The 21,774-nt window shown below is 39.4% G+C and overlaps 1 protein-coding gene across 1 annotated transcript; it reads left to right on the forward strand.

Moving 5' to 3' along the window:
• Positions 1–1,834: 1,834 nt before the first annotated feature.
• Positions 1,835–15,287, forward strand: LOC309883139 (homeobox protein CDX-1-like; the record flags this gene model as incomplete). The annotated part of the gene is made up of 3 exons (XM_082770947.1): positions 1,835–2,267; positions 11,186–11,331; positions 15,033–15,287. 3 exons carry the CDS (start codon positions 1,835–1,837, stop codon positions 15,285–15,287), a joined length of 834 nt encoding a protein of 277 aa, XP_082627073.1.
• Positions 15,288–21,774: the final 6,487 nt, after the last annotated feature.

Consider the following 21,774-nt stretch of genomic DNA (forward strand, 5'->3'; position numbering starts at 1 on the left):
TTTATTTTGCTGATGTGGGAGGATTAAGCTGTTCAGACACAAGCAATAATTAGTGACTTCCCCAGATCTGGTGAGTCCACCCCAGCAGCTATACTTGGGCATTCTGAATGACCAACTGCCACACATCTGTAAACTGAATAAAGCTCACATATGCAAATACAAAGAAGTTTCTGCCAACCTCCCCTACCTAATGTTTTTAAAATACCTTTCAACAATGATGCCAGCAAAACACGCTCCTTCTGAAGCTCACAAAAAGCAAGACATGTAAAAGAGCACAAGTTTTACAAAAGCGCACAATATGAAAGTCTTATAACAAACACTGAAACAATCACAGAAACCTGTGCTTCACCAACTAGCCCTGATAGTAAGAGACAAAAGATTTCCAGAAGCACAGCTAACCACCTCGTGATTACAGCCTAAGGACACCATTCTCACAAAAGGAAACAACTGGCTTGTCAGGTGTGCAAAGTGATTCTTTCCTCCTGAGAAGCAGGAGGAACCTGTAAGTTCAACTGGTGTTAAAGTGCAAAAGACACTCAAAGAAAAAATACACTTCTGAACAAAGAAAAAACTCATCATACTTTGCACCTGTTTAAGAAAAAAATCCCTTTAACAAGTTGGTTCATTAATAAAGGTGCAATTAAGTACCACGTCATTAAAGGAACAGGAATGAAAACAGTAAATTCTCATTAGGAGACAATGCTAAGGTATCTATCTCATTAAAAAAAAAAAAAAAATCAACACTTTCTCCCCTCACCCCTGGTTATACGTAATCTCTTAGGAACTTGGTACTTACTAACATAGGATTACTCCTGAAATTTAAGGAACTGCTTTTTTTGTGAGCTAAAAAGCTAGAATTTGTTCCCATATTTCTAAGAAAAAGTGCTACTTATTGTGAACAAACACAGCAATGAGAACAGAAAAACCTTTAGGGAAAACTACTACTCATTTCAATATCACAAACAAGACATAAGCATGGGGAAAGTGACAAATTCTGCATTCTCTCCATAACAGACTCTCTTTCTGTTAACATTGTAAGTTAGAATAGAGAAACTTCAATCACTGTGGCAAGCAGGCAGCTCATGAATAGGCTTGCTAACATCAACAAGACTATTCGTATGAACAAATGCTCAAAATGACTATGAGACTTCTTGTATATCCTTTGTAATGTTAAAATCAGCAGGACTACTGTGGTTTGCAAGTGCTCTCCCACATGCACTAAGAGCTGAAGGCAAGAGGCGTGCTCATGCAGTTAAAGCCTGAATCAGTCCTCTGTTTTCAGATAAAAATATTACAACACATTTTAACAACAGAACTAATGGATTCACAGATACCAGGCTTTACCTAACTATAACTAAGGCCTGAAGTTAGATTCTGATGTGCATTGCTCAAGTAAAATACTACTTTTACTGTCGGAACGGTTATTGGTTAACTATGAATGCAATTCTGCTTGAAGACCAGGAGATTTCAAACTACATTCAAAAAGTATAGAACCAGGATGGTAATACATAAAGGATCTGTGAGAAAGGAAGCACTAGAACTAGCAGCAAGGTGGGGTTGCCTGCATGGTCAGCCCTTCATTTGAATGCAAATGTAATTTTGGGGCAGGCAGTTATCTGTGACATCAGGCAGGACCTTAGTAAACTGTTACCACCAGCACCTGGTAAAACCATTGTTAATCATGTGTAGTAAAGGGACATCAGGGCTAGCATGAGTCATTTATAGAGCCAGTCAGGGCTAGAAAAGACAGAAAGAAAGAGGAGGGGAAGAGAGATCAAACAAACCCTGTGAGGAGCAGGATGTCCCAGCAAGACAAAGCCAGGCTGTGAGCATCATGTATGTGAGTTATCTTTTGGATAAAGAAACCAGCATGTATCCAGGACCTGCAAGGTGCAGCAACAACAACCTGCCAGTGCAAAACTTCGCGTCCGCTCCCCCCTACTCAGACTACATGGGCTATCACCATGTGCCAGCCCTGGACAACCACGGACAGCCTGCGGGAACCTGGGGATCCCACTATGGCCCACAGAGGGAGGACTGGAACGCTTATGGCCCAGGACCTTCCAGCACCGTGGCTGCTGCACAGATCAATGGCTCGTCTCCTGGGCAGGTCTCCTACAGCTCTGCTGATTACAGCTCCCTCCATCCTGCTGGATCCGGGGGGTTACCTCCTGTAGATACAATTAATGCACAGCAGATCTCTCCCAACAGCCAAAGGCACAGCTCTTATGAATGGATGAGGAAAACAGTACAATCTACTTCTACAGGTATGAGGGCAGAGAGGCTATGCTGAGATGGGATTTCTCTCTTTTGGGTCGTTGGTTTTGTGTTGAGTTGATGTTGCCACCGGGTTCTTTGTTTTGAGGAAAGCATACATTTTTAACAACAACAAAAAAAAGATCCTAATTGCTCTGAACAATTCTCTTGCTAGCAGTTAAACATTGGTTCTATTTTTGGATGTTGTTTTTGATCAGCTCATGATCTCTTATTTCTTTCTTGACGTTTACTGATGAAACAAATGAAAAGCAGTGTCCTTTGACAGTGAACTGTTTTCACTTAGGATATGTTAAAAAAAAAAAAAAGTGACATCAAATAATTGCTTTTAATAGCGGTCCTATAGATTTAAAGGAGGAAGCATGTCTGTAGAAAGAAATCACAATGAAAGTATCATATTTCTCCACCACCTATATTGTTCGTTTTCCTCAACTTTTAGAGTAGATATGAAAAGTTCAAGTAAAATACATATAGTACTGGGGTTGGAAAGAAACCTTTGTATTAGATACAACCTCTTAAACCTCAGAATACTTAAATCAAGTGTCTGCAGGATGAGAGGCTTTAAAAACAGGACCAAAAAGGGAAGGCTTGCCACCCCTTGTAGCAGCAGTTCTCAGAAAATGCAGAAATATAAAGATCTATGGTAACACAATCAGTTAATATTATGATGGGTCAACCTCTGATGCACATGAGTGGGTGAGTCAAAGAAAAAAAAAAAGCTTCAGTCACATTTAACAAGTAAAAAATAAGTCAAGAAGCCTGAGGAAAAGATTTTGGTTGTGGGAAGCAGGGAAGTAACACAAAAAATATGTAACTATTAAACATACTTAAAACATCTCTGTTCCTTGTATCAACAGAAAAAAATAATAATCAAACAAGAAAGGAGAGAAGGAAAGGAGCAAGAGGGGAAACTGCCTGAAAAGAACAGATACAACCCGCTATAAAGTATCTGATCCTCCAAGGTGCTGAGCAGCTTTTACATGCAGAAACATCAGTAGGAAATAAGGATGCTCAGTACCTCCCCTTAAGAGATGCTCACAGTATTTTAATGTTACATCTCAGGAAGGTTCCTTTCCTTTCAGCCCTTCCTCCCTCCCTGCTCTGTCCCACACATGCCTGCAAATTATGGTTTTCAAAGACAGTACTGAATCAATCTCTGAGAGGGAAGCAATTAATTTAAAAACATGCCCTGCAAAAATGAAAGCAACTAAACAGAAAAATTGTCTTTATTAAAATAATGCATCTAATGTGTATGGACAGACTGAGCCACACTTACTCCTGCTGAATACAACTTCAGCAGTACAGCTTCAGCTCATAAGGAGTCCATAGAGGACAATCAATCAGAGTACGTTGTTACTCTGGGTGCGTAAAAATTGTGGCAAATAAAAAAAATACAGGTTGTGGAGTGTTGTTTTTTTTTTAGTATCCATGTCTACCTGTATCTAGTTGCTTTTCATTGAATGCTACCTAAGGAAAGATAAAAGAGGGGGGCCAATCACACAAGGACTTATAGTTTACTTCTGGGTAGTCCTTACTTATACAATGACATTTCTCCTCACAAACCCTATGATTTACAGATGGCAGCATACTTGCTCAAAAAACACTACTTCTCATCTCATCTTTACCTACCTGCTTCTTGCTCCTGTGGATTTAAACTGCAGCTTTACCCTTCTGTCTCTTTGGAAAAAACACATTAGGAATTTCTCTGCAAGAGCAGAGGAATTACATCTGTTGTTTATTAGCTATTTTTATTCCCTGTGAAATAGATATGAACTATGATTCTTAAAGATGGAAAAAAAAAAGGTTTAGATTTACCTGAAGTCACAAAAAGATTATAGAAATAACATTTAGTATTTGTTCATTACTTGTTGCAATATACGAGCCATCAATAATATGATTTCACCATGGGAACAATTATTATTAATGCAAGTAATTTTTGCAAGATGTTCCTGAACATCTTCAAGAAACGCTCCTGTAATCGTATCCCTTTAGGATCAGGAAAGATTCCTTCCATGTGTTTACTTACATTGGGTAGTCTGACTTGTAGCAGCTACAGAAACAGGGCCCAGAATCAATGACACTTCCATCTCCAGGGGTTTCATGGTTAGCTTCTCTTACTGGTGCTTTGTGGCCTCACATCCTGACAAATGACAAACAAAACACTTGACTGAAATTTCTGTCACTGCCTCATATCCTATGGATCTTTTCATATTGTTTAAACAATTTACACAGAACAAAAGAAGAATGATATTTAGTTAAATCTTACTGTGTATAATTTTAAGAACATGAAATATAAAAGCATGTCTTTACCTGGTAATTAAGTAAAGCTCATGAGATTATGCTACTTAAAATCACTGGAAGATCTCAGTATTTAATGCAAGACTGTCATGTTGACTTAGCAGCACTGGAATGCATTTCCCACAGAAAACACTTAATCAGGCTTTCATCCACCATTCCCTTTGGTCGGAGGATGTCTGAACATCCCTCTCTGCAGCTTTGGAACTGGAGGGAGTAGGACTTGATCCTAAATACAATGCACATAGGATCCAATGCCTGGTCACTGAATTCCTGAGGGTGTTCAGGATACAAGAGAAAGCAAGTGTGTTTTCACTCAGAACACTCGAAGGAGGAAACACTGGCCATTTAGTATTTTCATTCAATAGCACCAGTGGAAAAAGACCCTTCTCTAACCCTTACACTGCCCATCTCCCTAAACTACCATTGTGAAAGAGCAAGCAAAGCCAAGGCAACTAGCAATCACAGCAAAGAACAAAGCCACAGCAACTAGGGATCTGAGATGGCAATTCACGTACACACAAAGCATAATTACAGGCAAATTCTTTGATGGAAAGTACAATAAATCCATCTTTGAACAAATTATGAAATCTACTTCTATTGATTTCAGTATTTTTACAGAGGTATGCAACCCTGCATAGAGGAGACTTTACTTTTAGCCTTTGTAAGAAAATAACATACATCTGTCCAAAACCATGACCAAAGTAAGACTGAATAGGTAAGCACCAAGCAGTTTCAACAGCAGTGAGAATTAGCTCACAAAGCTGAAAGTACATCTTCAGATCTAAACCTCTATTACCATTAAGGAGAGGGGGAGCAAGTACAGAAACAGGGAAGCTAGTTATGAGCAGAGACTTTTCCTGTACATGACACCACCCCAGTCACTGTTCAGTAAAACAACTGACAATTAATAAACTCTGACAATTTTTCTGATTATGATGACAGGTGCTGACAGCATCAGTACCCAAGGCACTGTAAATCTAGCAGAAGGAAGAAGTTATACCCCCTAAATCTAAGAAAGAAACAAGCCTCTTAAGAAGCTATTCCTGCAAAATTTTGAATTTCTAAAGAACACACCCCTAGGAAAAAAAAATCAGTTAATTGCTTGCTTTTTAGTATATACAGCCATGGGCAATGGGATTTTTCCTGACCTTGCCACTTAGACATCTGTCTACACTTTTGGCCACTTGTTCCCTTTTCCCAAACAAAATGCACCCCAAGCAGGCTGACCAATCGTCATTTAAAGGTGACAAAAATGATTCTGCTTTGGGTTCAATTATTTCTGTATGACAGAGATGAATAGTTTACACTAACAAAGTGAAGGACAGAATTTGGCAAGAGCTTTATTACAGAATACCAGAATGTACTCCAAATTGAAACTGTCAGCACTTCAAATAGGAGTCAACAGCATAGAGATTAAAATGCTGCAAGTCTGTTGACAGGTTCTGATTTCTATGATAGTTTGTCCTTTTCTCCGTGAGTCATCTGAATACGTACAAGAAATTATGATCAAGACCCGTCAGAAAATACAGACACAGAATTTCACCATGCTTCACAAACCTTCATGCATCCATCTTCACAACAGTCCCCCCCACCTCACTAAGACTTGCAGGAGGAAGACGATTACTCACACTCTACAGAATCAGACTCATGTAACATTTTCTAATAGAATGGCAGTGTGTATTTCTAAATTAAACTCTACAGAACTTCATGTGCAACACAATGTCCTTCTTCAAGACTTATTTAAATTACTTTTGTTTCACAAATTCAATGAAGTCAGTGAAATCTCCCTATGGGGAATATGGCCCTTTCATTTCCTAACTTTTAACCTTAGGAATATTAAACTATTGAAACTATGATTCTTTGTACGTTATCTGACACTGTTCTGTACTACATTTCCTGTCTAAATTAGGTAGCTGGTGGATTTTAGGAACGATGTCAATTTTGGAAGATGAAGGATTTTCCTGAACAGTTAAGAGACAAGGCACAGAAAAAGGGGCCAGGGCTAGTTCTCATGCTAATTTATTTTACTTTGTAAACTAGTTGTGAGGTCTGATGGTGGCTTTTTTTCCCTCCTTTCCTGGGCTACATTGTCTTCAGTTTTGAGGCCTATCTGTCATATTGAGGCAACAGACCCTTTTAACACTTCTCTTTGCTTTGATATGCAGTCTTGTCTCTTCCTTCTCCCTTTTTTCTTCAGGAGTTATATTGCCGGAAAGGGTGATGATTTTCACAGCAAATAAAGAGGCCTTCTCCTAGCTTTATTGTCTTCAGAAGAAATACTCTGTGAATTTTATGGCCAATGGGAAAGCTGTTCCCTTCCCCCAACTCAGAACTTGGCCAGTCACAAAAATTGCTGAAGTGGGTGTGATAGAACAGGATTGTTAGAAAACTTTACATGAGATAGTTTAAGCCTGAAATGTCTTTTTTCTCCTTATTCCAAAGTCAGTCTTAAACAGTCACCATGGGTAAAACTGTAGTTTTGTTTGTTTTGTTGTTGTTGTTTTTGACAAAATTCACCTTTCTTAAATAGCTCAAAAGCAGCCAATCTGATTCTCTAGCACAGAGGCAGTCATACTGCAAAGGCAGTCACTTCAAAGCTCCTTATTTTTTCTTCCACTGAACTACCACTAAACCCTCCAACCACTTGCAGCTCTGTGGTATGACTGGCCATGACAACACTTTCCTAATAAAACTGATAATACATTGCTGATCAAAATGACAACCTGACATAATAAAAGATTAAGACCACAGAAAGCTAAATGTTGTTCACTCACCTGAGTAAAATACGCAGTATCTGACTAAAGGATTGGATTAAAACATTAACATTTATCATTGGATCACTAAATTCAGTCATCACCTACTAAACAAGTCTGAGAAGTGAAAAATATCCTTCTGCTGTCTCTGGGGTGAATCCATTAGTTCTACCTCAGATTTTACTCAGGTAATACTTACTGAAATAACATGCATTGCTGTAAATAAAACCAGTAGGTATTCTGCGAGACTCATGGCAGAATGCACTACAGTGGATCTGTTCTACCTAACAGATGAAATTCAGAAGCTAAAGTCCTAAACTGTCTAGCAATAGGTTTTTAGTGCTGTTGTTTGTTAATAAATAAAAATGTATTTTGCCTTTGAAATCAAATGACATACACTGAGCAATTCCAACCCAGCATCCAGCAAAGGCACGTGGAAGTCTCTCACTGACATCAGGACCTTACCCACATCTCTCTAGGAGTAAAACACGGCACTGCCAGAACTAGAAATACCTTCTCAGAGGAGCTCAGATTTCTCAGTCTGTTGTTGACTTTTAAGAATGAAGTGTTCTCCTTTTCCCTTTCCCTTTTTAAAAATTACTTTGTTACCTTACTTTAAAGAAATAAGGTAGGTGCAAAATCTCCTAATCTTCCCTCAAAAAGGAAGAAGAAATTGTAATTTCTACTACAAAATAAACAGAAAGGTAACTCATACAACAATGAAAGATTTTATGGAAGTTCTGTTTTCTACATACACTTAATGTCTTCAGTTTAAGAAAAGAAAAAACAACCTCTACTACTCAAATAAGGGTTTAAGCACTTAAAATCATAAATAGGAAGGCAGATCTCAAAGTTTACCATCTTGTTTTGGCAACAGAAGAGCTTCTGATATTTGTCTATGGCTTCTGAATGAGAATAGAGCTGAAGATAAGATCACCTTGTTGCTCCTTTGTGTACTCCATCTTAACAACACAAAGGAGACTAAGGAAACATTTTAAATATTTTGTCCCACAGAATGACCCCAAACTTTCATTTGAAGAGGAAAACCTTAACCAAAAACCAGACTAGAGAGATCAAAAGCTTAAAAAATTTCAAATAAAGCATTAAAGCACCACAGGTGACCATACGTTAAACAAACAATTTACACTTCGAATGAATGAAAACAAATGTCCTACTATTTATGTGGACTGCACTAAACTGCTGTTCTTCAGGGACTTCAAAATTCTTACCATAATATTGCAAAATTAGCAGCACTTTTCACTTGATTAGCAGGGTAAACATAATTGGGCTAATTCTGCTTTTCACTACGGTTTTGTCATAGCAGAAATGTTCCTGAAATGAGAGCATCTAACCTAGCCAAGCACAGCAGAACCTTCACAGGGAAATTAACAGATCGGGGTGAAGTGTTTCTGGCTGCATGGAAGGAGCAGAAACCCCAGCAAAAGCAAGCAACAAACACAAAAAGCACAATTTATTTTTCCTCCTGAAACATTCCAACTAAGCTCAGACAGTTTAGAAATGCCCGTATCATTGTAAACTCACTATCAATGCACAGTGCTTTCCCAGGGTCGAACAGCACAGAGCGAGGAAGCTGAAGGACCAAATTGTGATGTAGACCATGTTCTACAAGCCCAGGAAGGGTCCTAGAGAAAGCCTGTCCCATAGGGCGACCCAGTTACTGTCCACAACTAGAGGTATAACAATATTTGTTTACAGCACTGCAGTGCCCAGGATTGCCAGTGCTACACAGTGCACACAGCTCTGCATCCAGGATCAACACAAACCAGACAGAAAGAATCTGTACCTGAAGAACTTCATAACATAGATAGTACCAGAGTGAGCCAAAAACTCCTAAAAGTAACAAAGTACTGGTTGTCAAACACTGTTAGAGAAAGGAGTGATGTGGATAAGTCATTACCATGTGGTATATGCATGTAGATAATAAGTGGAGGGTAATGTTAACTTTATACATGTTCAGCCATGAAAACAATGAGACTTCATTCCTCCTTGGGCATACGGGGGAAAAAACATTAAGTCATGAAACAAAATCATGAATTAAGGGAGAAAATACTTCCAGATTCTGCTACACTGTTGTAGACTGAATTCTGATCTCTGGGTGCTACTTAAACTTCAAAAGCAAGGGAAGCTGGAAGGACAGGCTGGGCAGAAATCAGGCCTTTGATAATGCTGATATCTGAAACCTCCAGCTATTCTGTCCTGCAGGGGGGAAGCTGGTTGCTCTGTGGTGGCATGCCGTAGTGACCTACTCAGAGACTGAGCTCCTGAGTCCTACTCAGACTCAGCTCCTGTCTGAAAATCTATTTCAGTGATACCCATTCAAAAATAATTAGTTATTATGAGTTAAAGTGTTATGAGTCTATGAGTCTGAGATTCTTTTTTTTTTTTTTTTTTTTTGGAAAGTTATGCATGCATACTTTTTTTTCAGGGAAAAAAAAAAAAAAACAACTGTAAGACAAAAATAAAGTGCTGTTGTATGAAGCTAAGCTACATCTGCAACACTACCAGGCTGTTACAGGCAGCAAGCCACAAGATGCCTCCAGTTCTGTGCACGATCTGAGAGAACCTGGCTCCAATGGTGTTGCTCTCACCTACTGGGGGGGAAGATTCCCAAACTGCAGTACCGCTGTGGAGCACACTGCCAAAACTACCAACTACAACTACATTCTCTGTCCCAATTCACAGAGGAAATATGTGCAGCTGAGGAACTGTCCAGATGAATACAGACAGACAAGAAAGCAGAAAACGAACCAGCAAGGCACTATTAGCAAACCCTGTAACAGTGGTCTTAGCACAAAAACAATCTAATCTTTCCAAAATGTAGGAAGCAGGGCTAAGAGGCCTTGGTTTTAAGCAGTTGTTGATCTCCAATATTTTGATTGCCTAAAATGAGTATTAACAACAGGGAAGAGGTGAGTGAGAAAGAAAGCATCAGCAGCCTCTCTCATTCTCAATTCTGTTTCACTACTGCCAACATCTTCTGTCCCTACAAATTACCCTGTATGGAACCAATAAGTTTCAGCTACTTGCATGCATGTTCCCTGGCTCACGTCATTTGTTGTTACCTTTTAACGACCCAGATACCACTGAGCCATGTCTGCTTCAGTCAGCTGTGCCTTCGTCTGAAGCGATGCAGCGCTGCTGCTTGCAAAAGAACAGATGCTGCCATTCTAGCGTTGTTGAATGTCCTTTGTTAAAATTACTGCTTTCTTTTCATCTTTTTTTCTTTTTAATTAGCTGTCATCTGAAGGTCTCTATTACTATTCCTTGAGCTATTATCAAGTTGTGGATAGATTGTGCTAGATTTGAAGGAAAAACATAGCCACCAAATTGCAGTAACAACCACAAGATCAAATGAGTATTTCTAGCAACTGGGACTGAGGAAGTTTGGAAGCTCTCAGCATTTTCTATGCAGTTAAATATCCTCCACATTTCTCTCTGAATCAGGTGGCAGTTTATCAGCTTTAAGAACAGAGAAACAGAGCAATTCAACACTATGCAGGAAGCCTGCATCAGAGTTAGGAACAAATCCCAGGTTTCCTGGCTCCTCATTCTTAATAAGAACACCTTCCCTTTCCCAAATGATAACCCAAGGATAGTAAAGACTATGAGCACCAGTTTACCTTCTATTTACTAAGGAGCAAACCCAAACTCTGGTGGTATGAACCTCGTGTTGTAAATCAAGACTAAGTCCACTACGGTCAAGGGAGTCACTTGGGGTAAGTGCATAGAGAACGAAGTCTAAAATACCCACAAACGTTATCAAATGCAAAGTCAGATATTTTATGTTACTGAAGTTAAAAAATTCTAGCTTGAAGCAATGTGTTCTTCTTTCAAAACAGGTAAAACAAGAACGAGAGAGAAGTACCGAGTGGTTTACACTGATCATCAGAGATTAGAATTAGAGAAGGAATTTCATTACAACAGATACATTACAATCAGGAGGAAGTCTGAACTTGCTGCAAACCTAAGACTTTCCGAGAGACAGGTAGAGTATGGATCACCCGTTCAGAGTTTCCTTTGCATTTATTATTGCTGATGAGGAGATAACCACACCGGTTAAGAACGCAGAAATGCTAATGCCTCTAATAACTTACGTGGCCGGGTTCCCTTTGCAGTTAAGGAACTCAAACTACCCAGCTGAATGGCCTGCCGGCTTTCTTTCTACTCTTTCCTAATTATCCCATCAGCACTAGCTCAGCTCACATGATGACAGCAGAGAGCCGTGCAACAACACAGAAACAAAAGCACCAGTCTGACAGCCTTGTTCTGAGAAAATATCAACAGAATGCTGCCTGTAGGTCTTGGTTTGGCTGAGGCAGTGGTAGGAGGGTGAAAGCTTTGCAAAATTTCCAAGCAAAAGTCCTGGTTCTGCTGAAGTCAGTGGGAACTGCAACTGATTTCAACCAGGTCAGCCTTAGCAGGGGTGCAGCTACTAAATTAAAGTGATGAAATCACTCACTGTCAGGACACGGAAGGTGTTTGTCTCCTTGGCTACCTCCAACCTTTTGTTAATAATGTCCTGCACTCTTGCTGCTCCTTTCCTCCCTATTTCCTCCCATCCCCTCCAAATTCCCCTTGCATTCCCACAACTGAAAACAATCCTTCCGGGCCAAAAGATAAATAAGATTTGCTCTGGAGCCATTCAGTGCCACGTTCTTCACTCATGCAGTTGCAGTGCACATGCCACCTCCAGTGAGAGCAAAGCAGGAGCCTGGCCCCTGGCTCATGCAAACCAAGATAAGATACCAAGCTAGATCGTCCCCAAAGACACTCGTAAAATGAGCTGAGCATGCATTCTGCCCCATTTGACTGGGGACTTTCTTGATGCCGTACACTGAAGGAAGCAGCGACCTGCAAAATTAAAAGTTTTATTAGAGGATCTCCATGAACAGATTTCGGGGGAGAATATGCTCATTTGTTGGCCTATTTGCAACATGAATAACCATCACCGCACCGTTTTCCTCAGTCAGTTATCATTCAGTACCAGTCATTGTACCTGTACCAGTACCTGAGTCACCACTGTTTGAAGCGCTCTGTTGAGCAGGGACAATTCAAAATCCACCTAGCTGCAGCACTGTGCATCCCTCTTGCACAGCACACACACACTGGAAGAGCTTACAGTAATGGAGAAGCAAATACTTTGTAAATACTACTCGATCTGCTGTTGAATGCAAGTATATATTGAAAACTACAGTTATTTCAACTGGGTATAAAGAACATACTATTTGTTTTCTGGCTGGCTGCTTAAATCCTAATAATGAATTCATTATTAAGACTTAATTTAAAAATGAAGACTGTCTTCTGTAAACAGCCAACAATATTTACTTGAAACTTCCCTGAGGGGTGATAATTCCTGATAAACCTTTTGTTATCAGATAAGAAGTGGTGATACAAAAAAGCAAAGCACATTTTTTGACATGTAGCAGGGCTTTTTTGGCATGTTACCAGGGTAACATGGCTAAAGTTTTTGCAATATTTGCTCTTCATCATCAATATTTCATAAACAAAATTAATTCCACTGCATAAAGACTGCATCTCTGAAGTCACTCTTGAAAATTTAAGATTAAGGCGGAAATATCTCATCTATACTCCCACTACTCATCTTTCACACAAAATTAAACTCCATTGGATGAACATGGCTGAACACACATGGTCCTATCCCAAATTGCACTGCACTGAATCTAAAACCTGAAACAACTGCCTAAAAAAGCATTTTTATTTTTTTTTTGTCCTGACTGCCAAAAATCCCATCCAGGACATTGAAGAGATTATCTCAAGACAGAAGGACAAAGAAAAATGCTTAAACAAGAAAGGAAAAATGTGGTATCTAGTACCAAATAAGTGGTATAATGAAGGATTTCTGAAATAGAAAGGATACAGAAATAAAGAGATGGTGAGGAGAAGAGGAGAGGGGAAGACTTCAAGGGGGTTAGTTACTTACACAACAACTGAACAGTGGAAAAAATACTGAAAGAAAAGGAGAGCAACAGGTAAAAGAACAACTCAGCTGCAATTGATCACATTGGCTTTTAGTCTAACATTTTGTATTTACTTGTGTTTGGTAACTGGTATTCAACCCTGAAACGCCTACTAAAACATCTCTCTGGAGCACTGCTGCAGGTCTGCACCCCTAGTTTAATAACAAATCAGAATAAAACTCTAAATTTAAAGCAGATAACGCTGAACACATAGGGTAATTCTGAATCAGATGTTAGTTTGGGTTTTAGGTTGTTTCATCTTTTCATGCATTCTGGCAAATGATGGGCAAAGCACAAAAAGCATAAAAATTACCACAGCACCATACCAGTGCAGGATATTGGAGAGTATTCGAGTCAGGTTTAACAGAACATCATTTGTTACTGAAGTGATATTCCAGAAACAACAAAAAAAATGAACTTACAAGTGTTTGAAATGATAGCCTTCGACTTAAGGAACATGAGTTCAAATTTTTACAATTTCTATGTGCATCTGAAATCTTCACGTTCAGCTGGAAAACGGGAATAATGATGGCTCAAGAATAAGCACATCAAGATTCCTTAAGATGTTTTGTGGGACTTCACCACTAGGTTTCTTTTAGTGGCCACAGATATTACCACTTCTTACTGTTTTACCCATTTTCTGAGCATGGCCTAGTTATCCTTTGCTAAGCAGCTAAAAAGGAAAAGAAAACAAATCAGTATTTCTCAGCAAACCACAGATTTGGAGGAGGGAGGATTATGCAAAATAATGACAAAATTGCTTCCTTTGTCATCTGAAGAGCAAAAGAAAAAAAAAACATGTCTGAATGTGATAGCTTAATCCATTATGCAGACTACATATAACAAGGAGCCATTTCCAAGGATAAATAGTAGGCACGCACTTGTTTAAACTCTGCGCTGGGAATTCACACCCAAAGACGCTTCAGTTGCCACAGAACAGTCACTCTTTCACACCTGAACAAATTCTGCTGTATTACTTGTCAGCTTCATCTCACGTCCTCACTTGTTCCATCCTAATCTAAAACCATGAAACTCTTCGACAGTTGCTTCATCTCTTCCCAAAGATCGCATTTCTGTGACAGAGCAGTAACTATGATATAAAGTTACGGACTGTGTGGGAAACAGCAGCAGATTCTGGCCCCGTCTACACAGGCAATAAAAGGCACTTCGCTGTTAAGGCAACACTTCCATAACACTTGGAAATAACATGTACCCATGGTGACATGCTGCTCAGAAGTTTATTTCCATTGGCTTACACAGTGGAGCAAAGGAATTAATGTTCGGCATCCACGCAGGATAGGTTTTGTGCCTCAGTGCACAGGCCAATAACAGGTTTTGAATTGCTCTGGCTTCGGATGTACAGTTTTCAATGTAAAGATACTCTCAGATTCTTTTGGCTGTAACTGTGATGCATGAGATTGTTTTATTAGATTTTGTACAAAAAAAAAAAAATCAAAGCTCATTCCATTAAGAAATACCTCCTAAGAATAACACTAAAAAATTGTTTATCAAGCTAAACAACTAATTACCTGTGTGAAAAGATTACCTGTGTGAAAAAAGCAAACAGCTCTGTTGTTTCTGTTTGCTATTGCCTCTCTCACATGTCCTCACACAGTTCATTTCCCTCTTATGCCCCTTGACTCTATACACAAAGGACTACACTGCAGTCCATTAGCAATTGAAAAAAATTTCCTCTGCTTCTCTGCAGGTGAAAATCTGGTTCCAGAATCGCAGAGCCAAAGAAAGAAAATTAATGAAGAAGAAAATGACTCATTTTGACGGCAGCAATCTTGGCTCTATGCAGAGTGACTCTGGCTCAGTGAGCCCAATGCCAGCTCCTGACCAACAGACTCGTTCAGAAATGTCCGGTTCTTTATTTCCACCTCCACCTCCTCCACCTCCGCTTCCAATGAGTGGCTTGCAGCACAGCGGGAACCTGCAGCAGGTAGTGGCCTCTCAGTAAGGCTGCCTGAAGAGCCACTGCTTAACGAACGCTATAAACTACCAGTACACGTAGCACTACGGTATGAGAGAGAGAGGACATCTGGTGCTGTTTTGCAGGAGTCCCCAGCATAACGGTTCTGTGCACATAAACTTCAAGTTTAGTAAATCAAGAGTCACTTGCCAGGTCTGCAGGATAGTGCGAGTTCCCAAAGGCAATGGAGCTGCTGTGTGCCAGGAGGCCCAGCTGCAGAGAGCCTCTGCGAGAGGATGCCGTGCTGCCCGTGGCACAAGGCAAGCCTCCCTCCAGCCACGCAGCAGGGGGGTAGGCACTGGGAGGGAAGAGAGCTGAGGGCTAGGCACGGCCATCTGTTACCTTATGCTGCAGATGAAAAAAAAGGCACAAACCAGACCTCAAGCAATAGGACGTTGCTGGGGCATTAACGGTGGCTTAATGCAAGCGCTCTGTGCCTCGCCCCTAGGCAAGGAGTATATTCCTTCTCCTTCAATCTCCACGCAGGTTCCAGGTGCCAGTCTCACTTTCATGGACTCTACAGGTGGATCTTAATAAGCAGAAACCTGGCTTAAATGTTTTGAGCCACCTGATGGAAAGCCTGGGTTGTTGGCTACATTCAGCTCTGTTTTAAGTGCAAAAGTCAAGGATGAGCTTTTGGGAATTTTTTGGTTTTGACAGGTATGATTTCCAATGCTCCATATGCTGGTATAAACATGCACTCAGCCTTACCATAAATGTTTCAAAAACATTCTGGAAACGTGAATCTTGCTCTAAGTTAGTTTTTGTTAGAACAAAAATCAGGTTGAACTCATTCTGCATCCTAAATAAATAGTAAAGGGGTGGGGGGAATCCTCTTTAAAATTGTAGGTATTTAAAAGAGTGATTTCTTTTTATTAGACAGCATAACCCATGGATAGAGATGCAATAATTGCACTCAACTGATTTTACATTTGGACCGCTTTTCAGAGCTCTTGTGACATTAAAAAACTCTGAAAAGCTACATTAACAGGAGGTAAAAATATTTTACCTGAATACATGCTCTTGCCAATTTCTAAGTGGCACCTAACACTCAGCTCCTAAACCGTCATCTGAGGACCAAAATAGGAGGCCTCAATTCCCAAAGTGATGATCATCCCTATAATAACCAGAATGTGGAAGATAATCGCCACTTAAAAATAATCCAGATACCTACTTCCTGAGTTGACTACCAATTGCATGTTCGTATCTTTTGGCTCCAAAGGGAACATCTTTACAGCACACAGGTAATTTGGAAACTCATACTCCCCTTTGTCAAAAGGGATTCAGAAATCTAGGATGCCTACCCTCACAAATTTCCAGCAAGGTGTCCTACTAAATATCTCCAACACTGTTGCAAATAAGACTTAGAAGCATTAAGTCATTTAGGCACTACATTCTTTTTGTTTTTGTGTTGTTGTTTTCTTAATTATAACAAATAGTACTATTAGATCATCAAAATGTTCGTAATGTAAAATTACTTTGTATATACAGAACATTAAAATAAATGACTTTTTTCAAAAACCTTTTTCCAATGTGATATCAGCTACTGTAGCAAGTGAACATGAAGATTTTCATGAACACTGTTACTGAATTGTAACATCAAGTTCAAAAGTAGGATTGCAGTAAAAATGCTTATAAAAAGTAGAGAATGGCAAAACCAGGATAATCCAGGGAGCTGGCAGTTGTCACTGTTTCTTGATTTTACTTACCATTTTCTGGTTGTGAGAAGGGTAGCATAAAGTAAACTTAAGTAAACTTTAAGTAAACTTAAAATGGATGCACATCTACACTGTAAAATTCCCACTCCTCCCTTTCATTGTGCTGCCAGCAACAGCAGGTTTAAACTTTGTGTTGGTAAGACAGCCAAACAAGATGAAGAAACTACAATTCAAAGTTCAGCAACAGATTTCCACACATTATGGAAAGTAGAACGTGACAAATGGCACTTTGGAACAAAAGTGATTTAACACCCACTTTGATGAGCATGGCAACCAAACCAAAACATCGATTTCCCAAAAGAGATACCCACTGCATATGTCCAAAAGAGGAATCCATTGGGAGTGCACAGAACAGCCGTTCTGTCTACTGAGGGAAATGCTAGAGATACTTTACATACAGTTCACATACACACAGGACACTTAAGAGAGACTCAAAAAGGTTCAAAAAAAAAAAAAAAAAAAGGCAACCTCAAAATGACCCATTAAATGCGGAAGTAAGTTTGCATACTAGAGAAAAATCAGTGAAATCTTCCAGATTTAGAATTTGGAAAGTTAAAAATAGGAAAGGAAGCTCTAAAATATAGTAATTTGGGACCTAGCTCTAGCTAAGTGCACAAAACCCTGGCCCCAGGGTTTTGCAGGATCAAGTTCATTGCTAACTTTTAATCACATTTCCATGCTATAGTTGGATTCTGTATGAGAATTTCCAAAAGAAAGAAACAAACAACAAGAAGTCTTTCAAGTAATCTGTAAGAAAAATCTATCTGAACACAACTTCTTTCTCTTGAAAATTATTTAAAGATCATTCAAAGAATGAGGGATCTGGCAAAATGACCTGTTTTATCTTGTTTACATGTAGAAGAGTTATTGAGGAAGATAAGTGACTACTTTGAAGATCTGCCTCATTTCTGTTCCAGTTTACTGAAAGCATGCTTGCTATAGGTTGCTATGTGTTTCCAATCAGAAGTTGTTAAGTACACAAAATAAGGCTGGATTTTATTTGCAGAAGCACATGTTCAAAGGTTAAAATTTATTGCTCCGAAAGCAGTATCTTTAAACCAGGGTAATACTTTAGGGATTATTAACCCTCTAGTTATGCCAGTGATTGCTTTAAGTAGTTTTTTTTGTGTGTGTGTGTATGTTTTTTTTGGTAAAACTTACCAGCAATCTATTCAGTATTTTCAACCTTAATCCTTTAAAGAAGTTGCTCACCAAAAATGCAAGAAAGATACTTTTCATCAAGCAGCTTATGAAGTACTGCTGTTTAGGTGCTATATTATATATAACTAAAAACAGGAGACATAAAATTGGAGCCAAATCAACTGCAAGTATTTTGGTCCAACACCATGAGTCACAAAACACCAGTACCAGTCCTCAGAACGATACTTGCCTCCTTTCTGACTGTGGGCATATCATGTAACCTATCACTTTTATCACATCTATAAAACTAGGGACACTAAAGCAGGGCTTCTCTGAAGATTGATTAGTTGTTAGCAAAGTGCCTTGAAGAAGAAAAGCATACCTTAGACTACATCACAAGAATATCTAAGCCCTTAATCCTAATTGTGATTAAAGCAATGATCAAGGTATACTCAGTTTTCAGAGGAATTCACTAAACTTTAAACCCCGCTACCCCAAAAAGAAGTGTGATTTGTATGGTACAAAAAGATCAAGAACATATCAAACAGGACCTCCAACAAAAACTTTATGCTTCTAAATAAGATATACAATTCAAAATGGCATTTCCAAATCAAAAAACTCCAAATATGTGTTATCTGCAATTGCTTAGGGGTTATACAATCATTAATGCACATATGAGAGAGCATCAAGTATGTGTTACCTTCTATCCCAAGAGCAGATTCAAAAAATATATTCACTCTGGATGTTAACATACACGAAGAATCATGCTCCTATTTCAGCACCCTTATTTAGTTTGCTGGAGCAGTACAGGCTTGCTCCAACACACACTTCTGCATCCAGAGCGTGCACTCAATGATGTATCCCTGCTCATCCTGAATGACATACACAGCCAGTCACGTTTTGGAAAAGCACTCGATGTTTCTAGCGGAACACAAAACTGCACTGATCTCACTATTTAAGAAAATAGCCACTGGTTTTATAAGAACATTTACCAGCTGTTTTCATACTCAGAGAGCACAACTACTTTTTAGTGTGCTTTTTGGAACAAGCTCTGTTCTGAGAGGTACCTCAATAAATGAAGAGGTTTAATTTAGGTACATCCTGCATGCTCTTGGTCTGCTAAGGTAGGACAGACTTCACACAATCTCTCACATGAGAGTATGAAAAAAAATATTTGAATTTCGGCAACAGAAATGCCTATCTGAAAGGAATATAAGCCACGTGTACAGCAAGAATGGTAAGCACTAAGAACAACTGATTACTTTGTTAGCTCATGAAAATGACTACACTAAAGAATGGCTGAAGGACTCAATACTGAGCTCCCCAAAATCCATCTAGCTATACTCTAATCAGGATGAATTTGTTACAGTAAGTGGGAGCCCTACACTGCATGATTCTTCAGGAAGGAAGCCAAGTATCAGTGGAGGATTTGCTGATCATGTTCACGGTTCTGCTAAAAAGAATCGATTTAACCTGGTTTGCAAATTCAGGCTCTTGAAATCCTTCTGAGCAGTAAGACGCTCTCATTACCATCAGTATTGGTTCTGTAGCAAATTGTAAGTTATCTAGATTTCAGAATAGCAAGACTTCTTTTAGTTCCAGACCACTCTTTCCTGGCATATGCAACGCTGGTGTCGATCATACATGACATATATTGCGGCTACTCTAATGAATGACAGAAGTTAACATTAAGAAAGGAAGGCTAACTCATTAGCAGCAGTTAGAAGAACAGCAACACAAGATTGAAGGGTGTATTTACTCATTGTACTCCCAACAATTGATTCTTCAATGCTGTCTTCATTTTTTGAAAAGGATTTGTTAACCAAAATTTAAGAATATGGAATTCAAAGTAACACTAAGGAAGGCTTCGTGGACAGTTGCCGTTTTTATTTCTACTTGTTTGTACTGACTGGAACTTTTGATACAGCCTTTTTTCCTGCCAGGAAGGCCCAGTTCAGCAAGGGAAAATAGCTCCGTTACCAATACTCATTCAACTCTCTAAGCTGTGCCACACTTGATGATAAGTAGTACAGTTTGCCATGTGCTTGCAGTTCATAGTCCGAAAACAAGACTAGGGCGCTGTATATTAAACCATCCCAGTTAAAAAGATTAAATAGATTTTTCAGAAAGTTTGTAAAAGTACAAAGTACAGTGAAAGTACAGTGAAAGCAAGATCAGCCTCTTTGGCTATGTGTTTTAAAATTCAAATACCACCTGCCTTCCTTCATGAATTAACAGATTTTTTTCCCAGCAGAACTGACCCCCAGATGACAGCATACCATGACTGTCCCTTCCTTAAGATTTATACAGCTGGCTATTAATTTTAGGAGGAATGGGTGTGCATGCAAAGCCTGGCTTGAACAAAGGGTGAGTAACAGCTCTGAAATACTGCATTAAATCCATCATTATGTAGTTCACCAATGAACTCCTTGAGTAGCCATTCCACTGAAATTGCAGGCATGCAGTTATGAAGGTACAGGCAAGAAGCATCCATAAGCTTTACGTTACTGATGTGTCATTAGAGTGGCCACGTGGACACCCACTTGGAGTCAAGGAAACAAACACCTCTTCCTATCACCTTGGCCAGAATGGGACACGCTAAGCTTGTGTACTTTCTTCTCCTCAGCAACAACACCAAAATAATCAGATCATTTTCAAGTGTCAGAGATGGAAAGATTTGTTTCTTATCGTTATATGAAAGGAAGAGTAACTTTATGATTAAGGGTTCATAATATACTTATAAAAACCATCACAAGTATAAACACCTTTAATACACGTTATTGATGTACGGGCCAGTTTTAATCTGCCAGTAGTCCCTGAAATTGCAGCTATAATAGCTGTCATTAAAACACTCAACGGCATGTTTGTGGTTATACTGTTATTACCAGGTTTGGAAATGCTCTTGAGAACACCACACATACTAGAGTATACCATCTACACTGTCTGTACAAACAAAACTTTCATAGTTTCAATAGTTCTCACCACGCTTGTTATTACTACTACATTTCATTAACCACTTGTTAGCAAACTAGGCAATCTTCCTTAAACACCTTCCCCAAAGATTAAACGCACATAAAGTATGTTTAATTTTACATGCACACCCCTTCACCGCAACGAAAGGGTGAGGCAACTCCTGTGGCTGCTACATAGATAAATTTTAACAGTTGGAGAAAAATGGAACATCATAACCTTGGAGCTCAGTTATCAATCAATCTCTCTGAAGTACGCCAAACAGCGCTGCGATCCTGCTGCCAATACCTTACGGACCTTTCCTATCCTGTCTCTACCCCCTCAGCTGAAAGTCTCCTAAGTACAAGCCTCCACGTGGATGACATTTCTGGACTTCCTGCCCCTTTCCCACCATCCCAGAAAGTCAAAGAGGGACCATGGTGACACGACAGCTCCACAATTGCATTAAGCAGTCATAAACCCATAACAGTCCTCCCTGTCCCACCAGCAACTCATTACCATCCCCTCACCATGCCCCCCCGCCTCACAGGGGAAGGTCAGTGATCTCCCTCGCATTTGACAGCGATGCCCACTAGAAATCTTCCCAGAACTACAGGGTAAGTTACTGATACACACTGAAGAAGCAGCGAGGCTCTGAAGCTACTGAC

Source organism: Aythya marila, assembly GCF_965140915.1.
Source record: "Aythya marila genome assembly, chromosome: 13".
Taxonomy (NCBI): Eukaryota; Metazoa; Chordata; class Aves; order Anseriformes; family Anatidae; genus Aythya; species Aythya marila.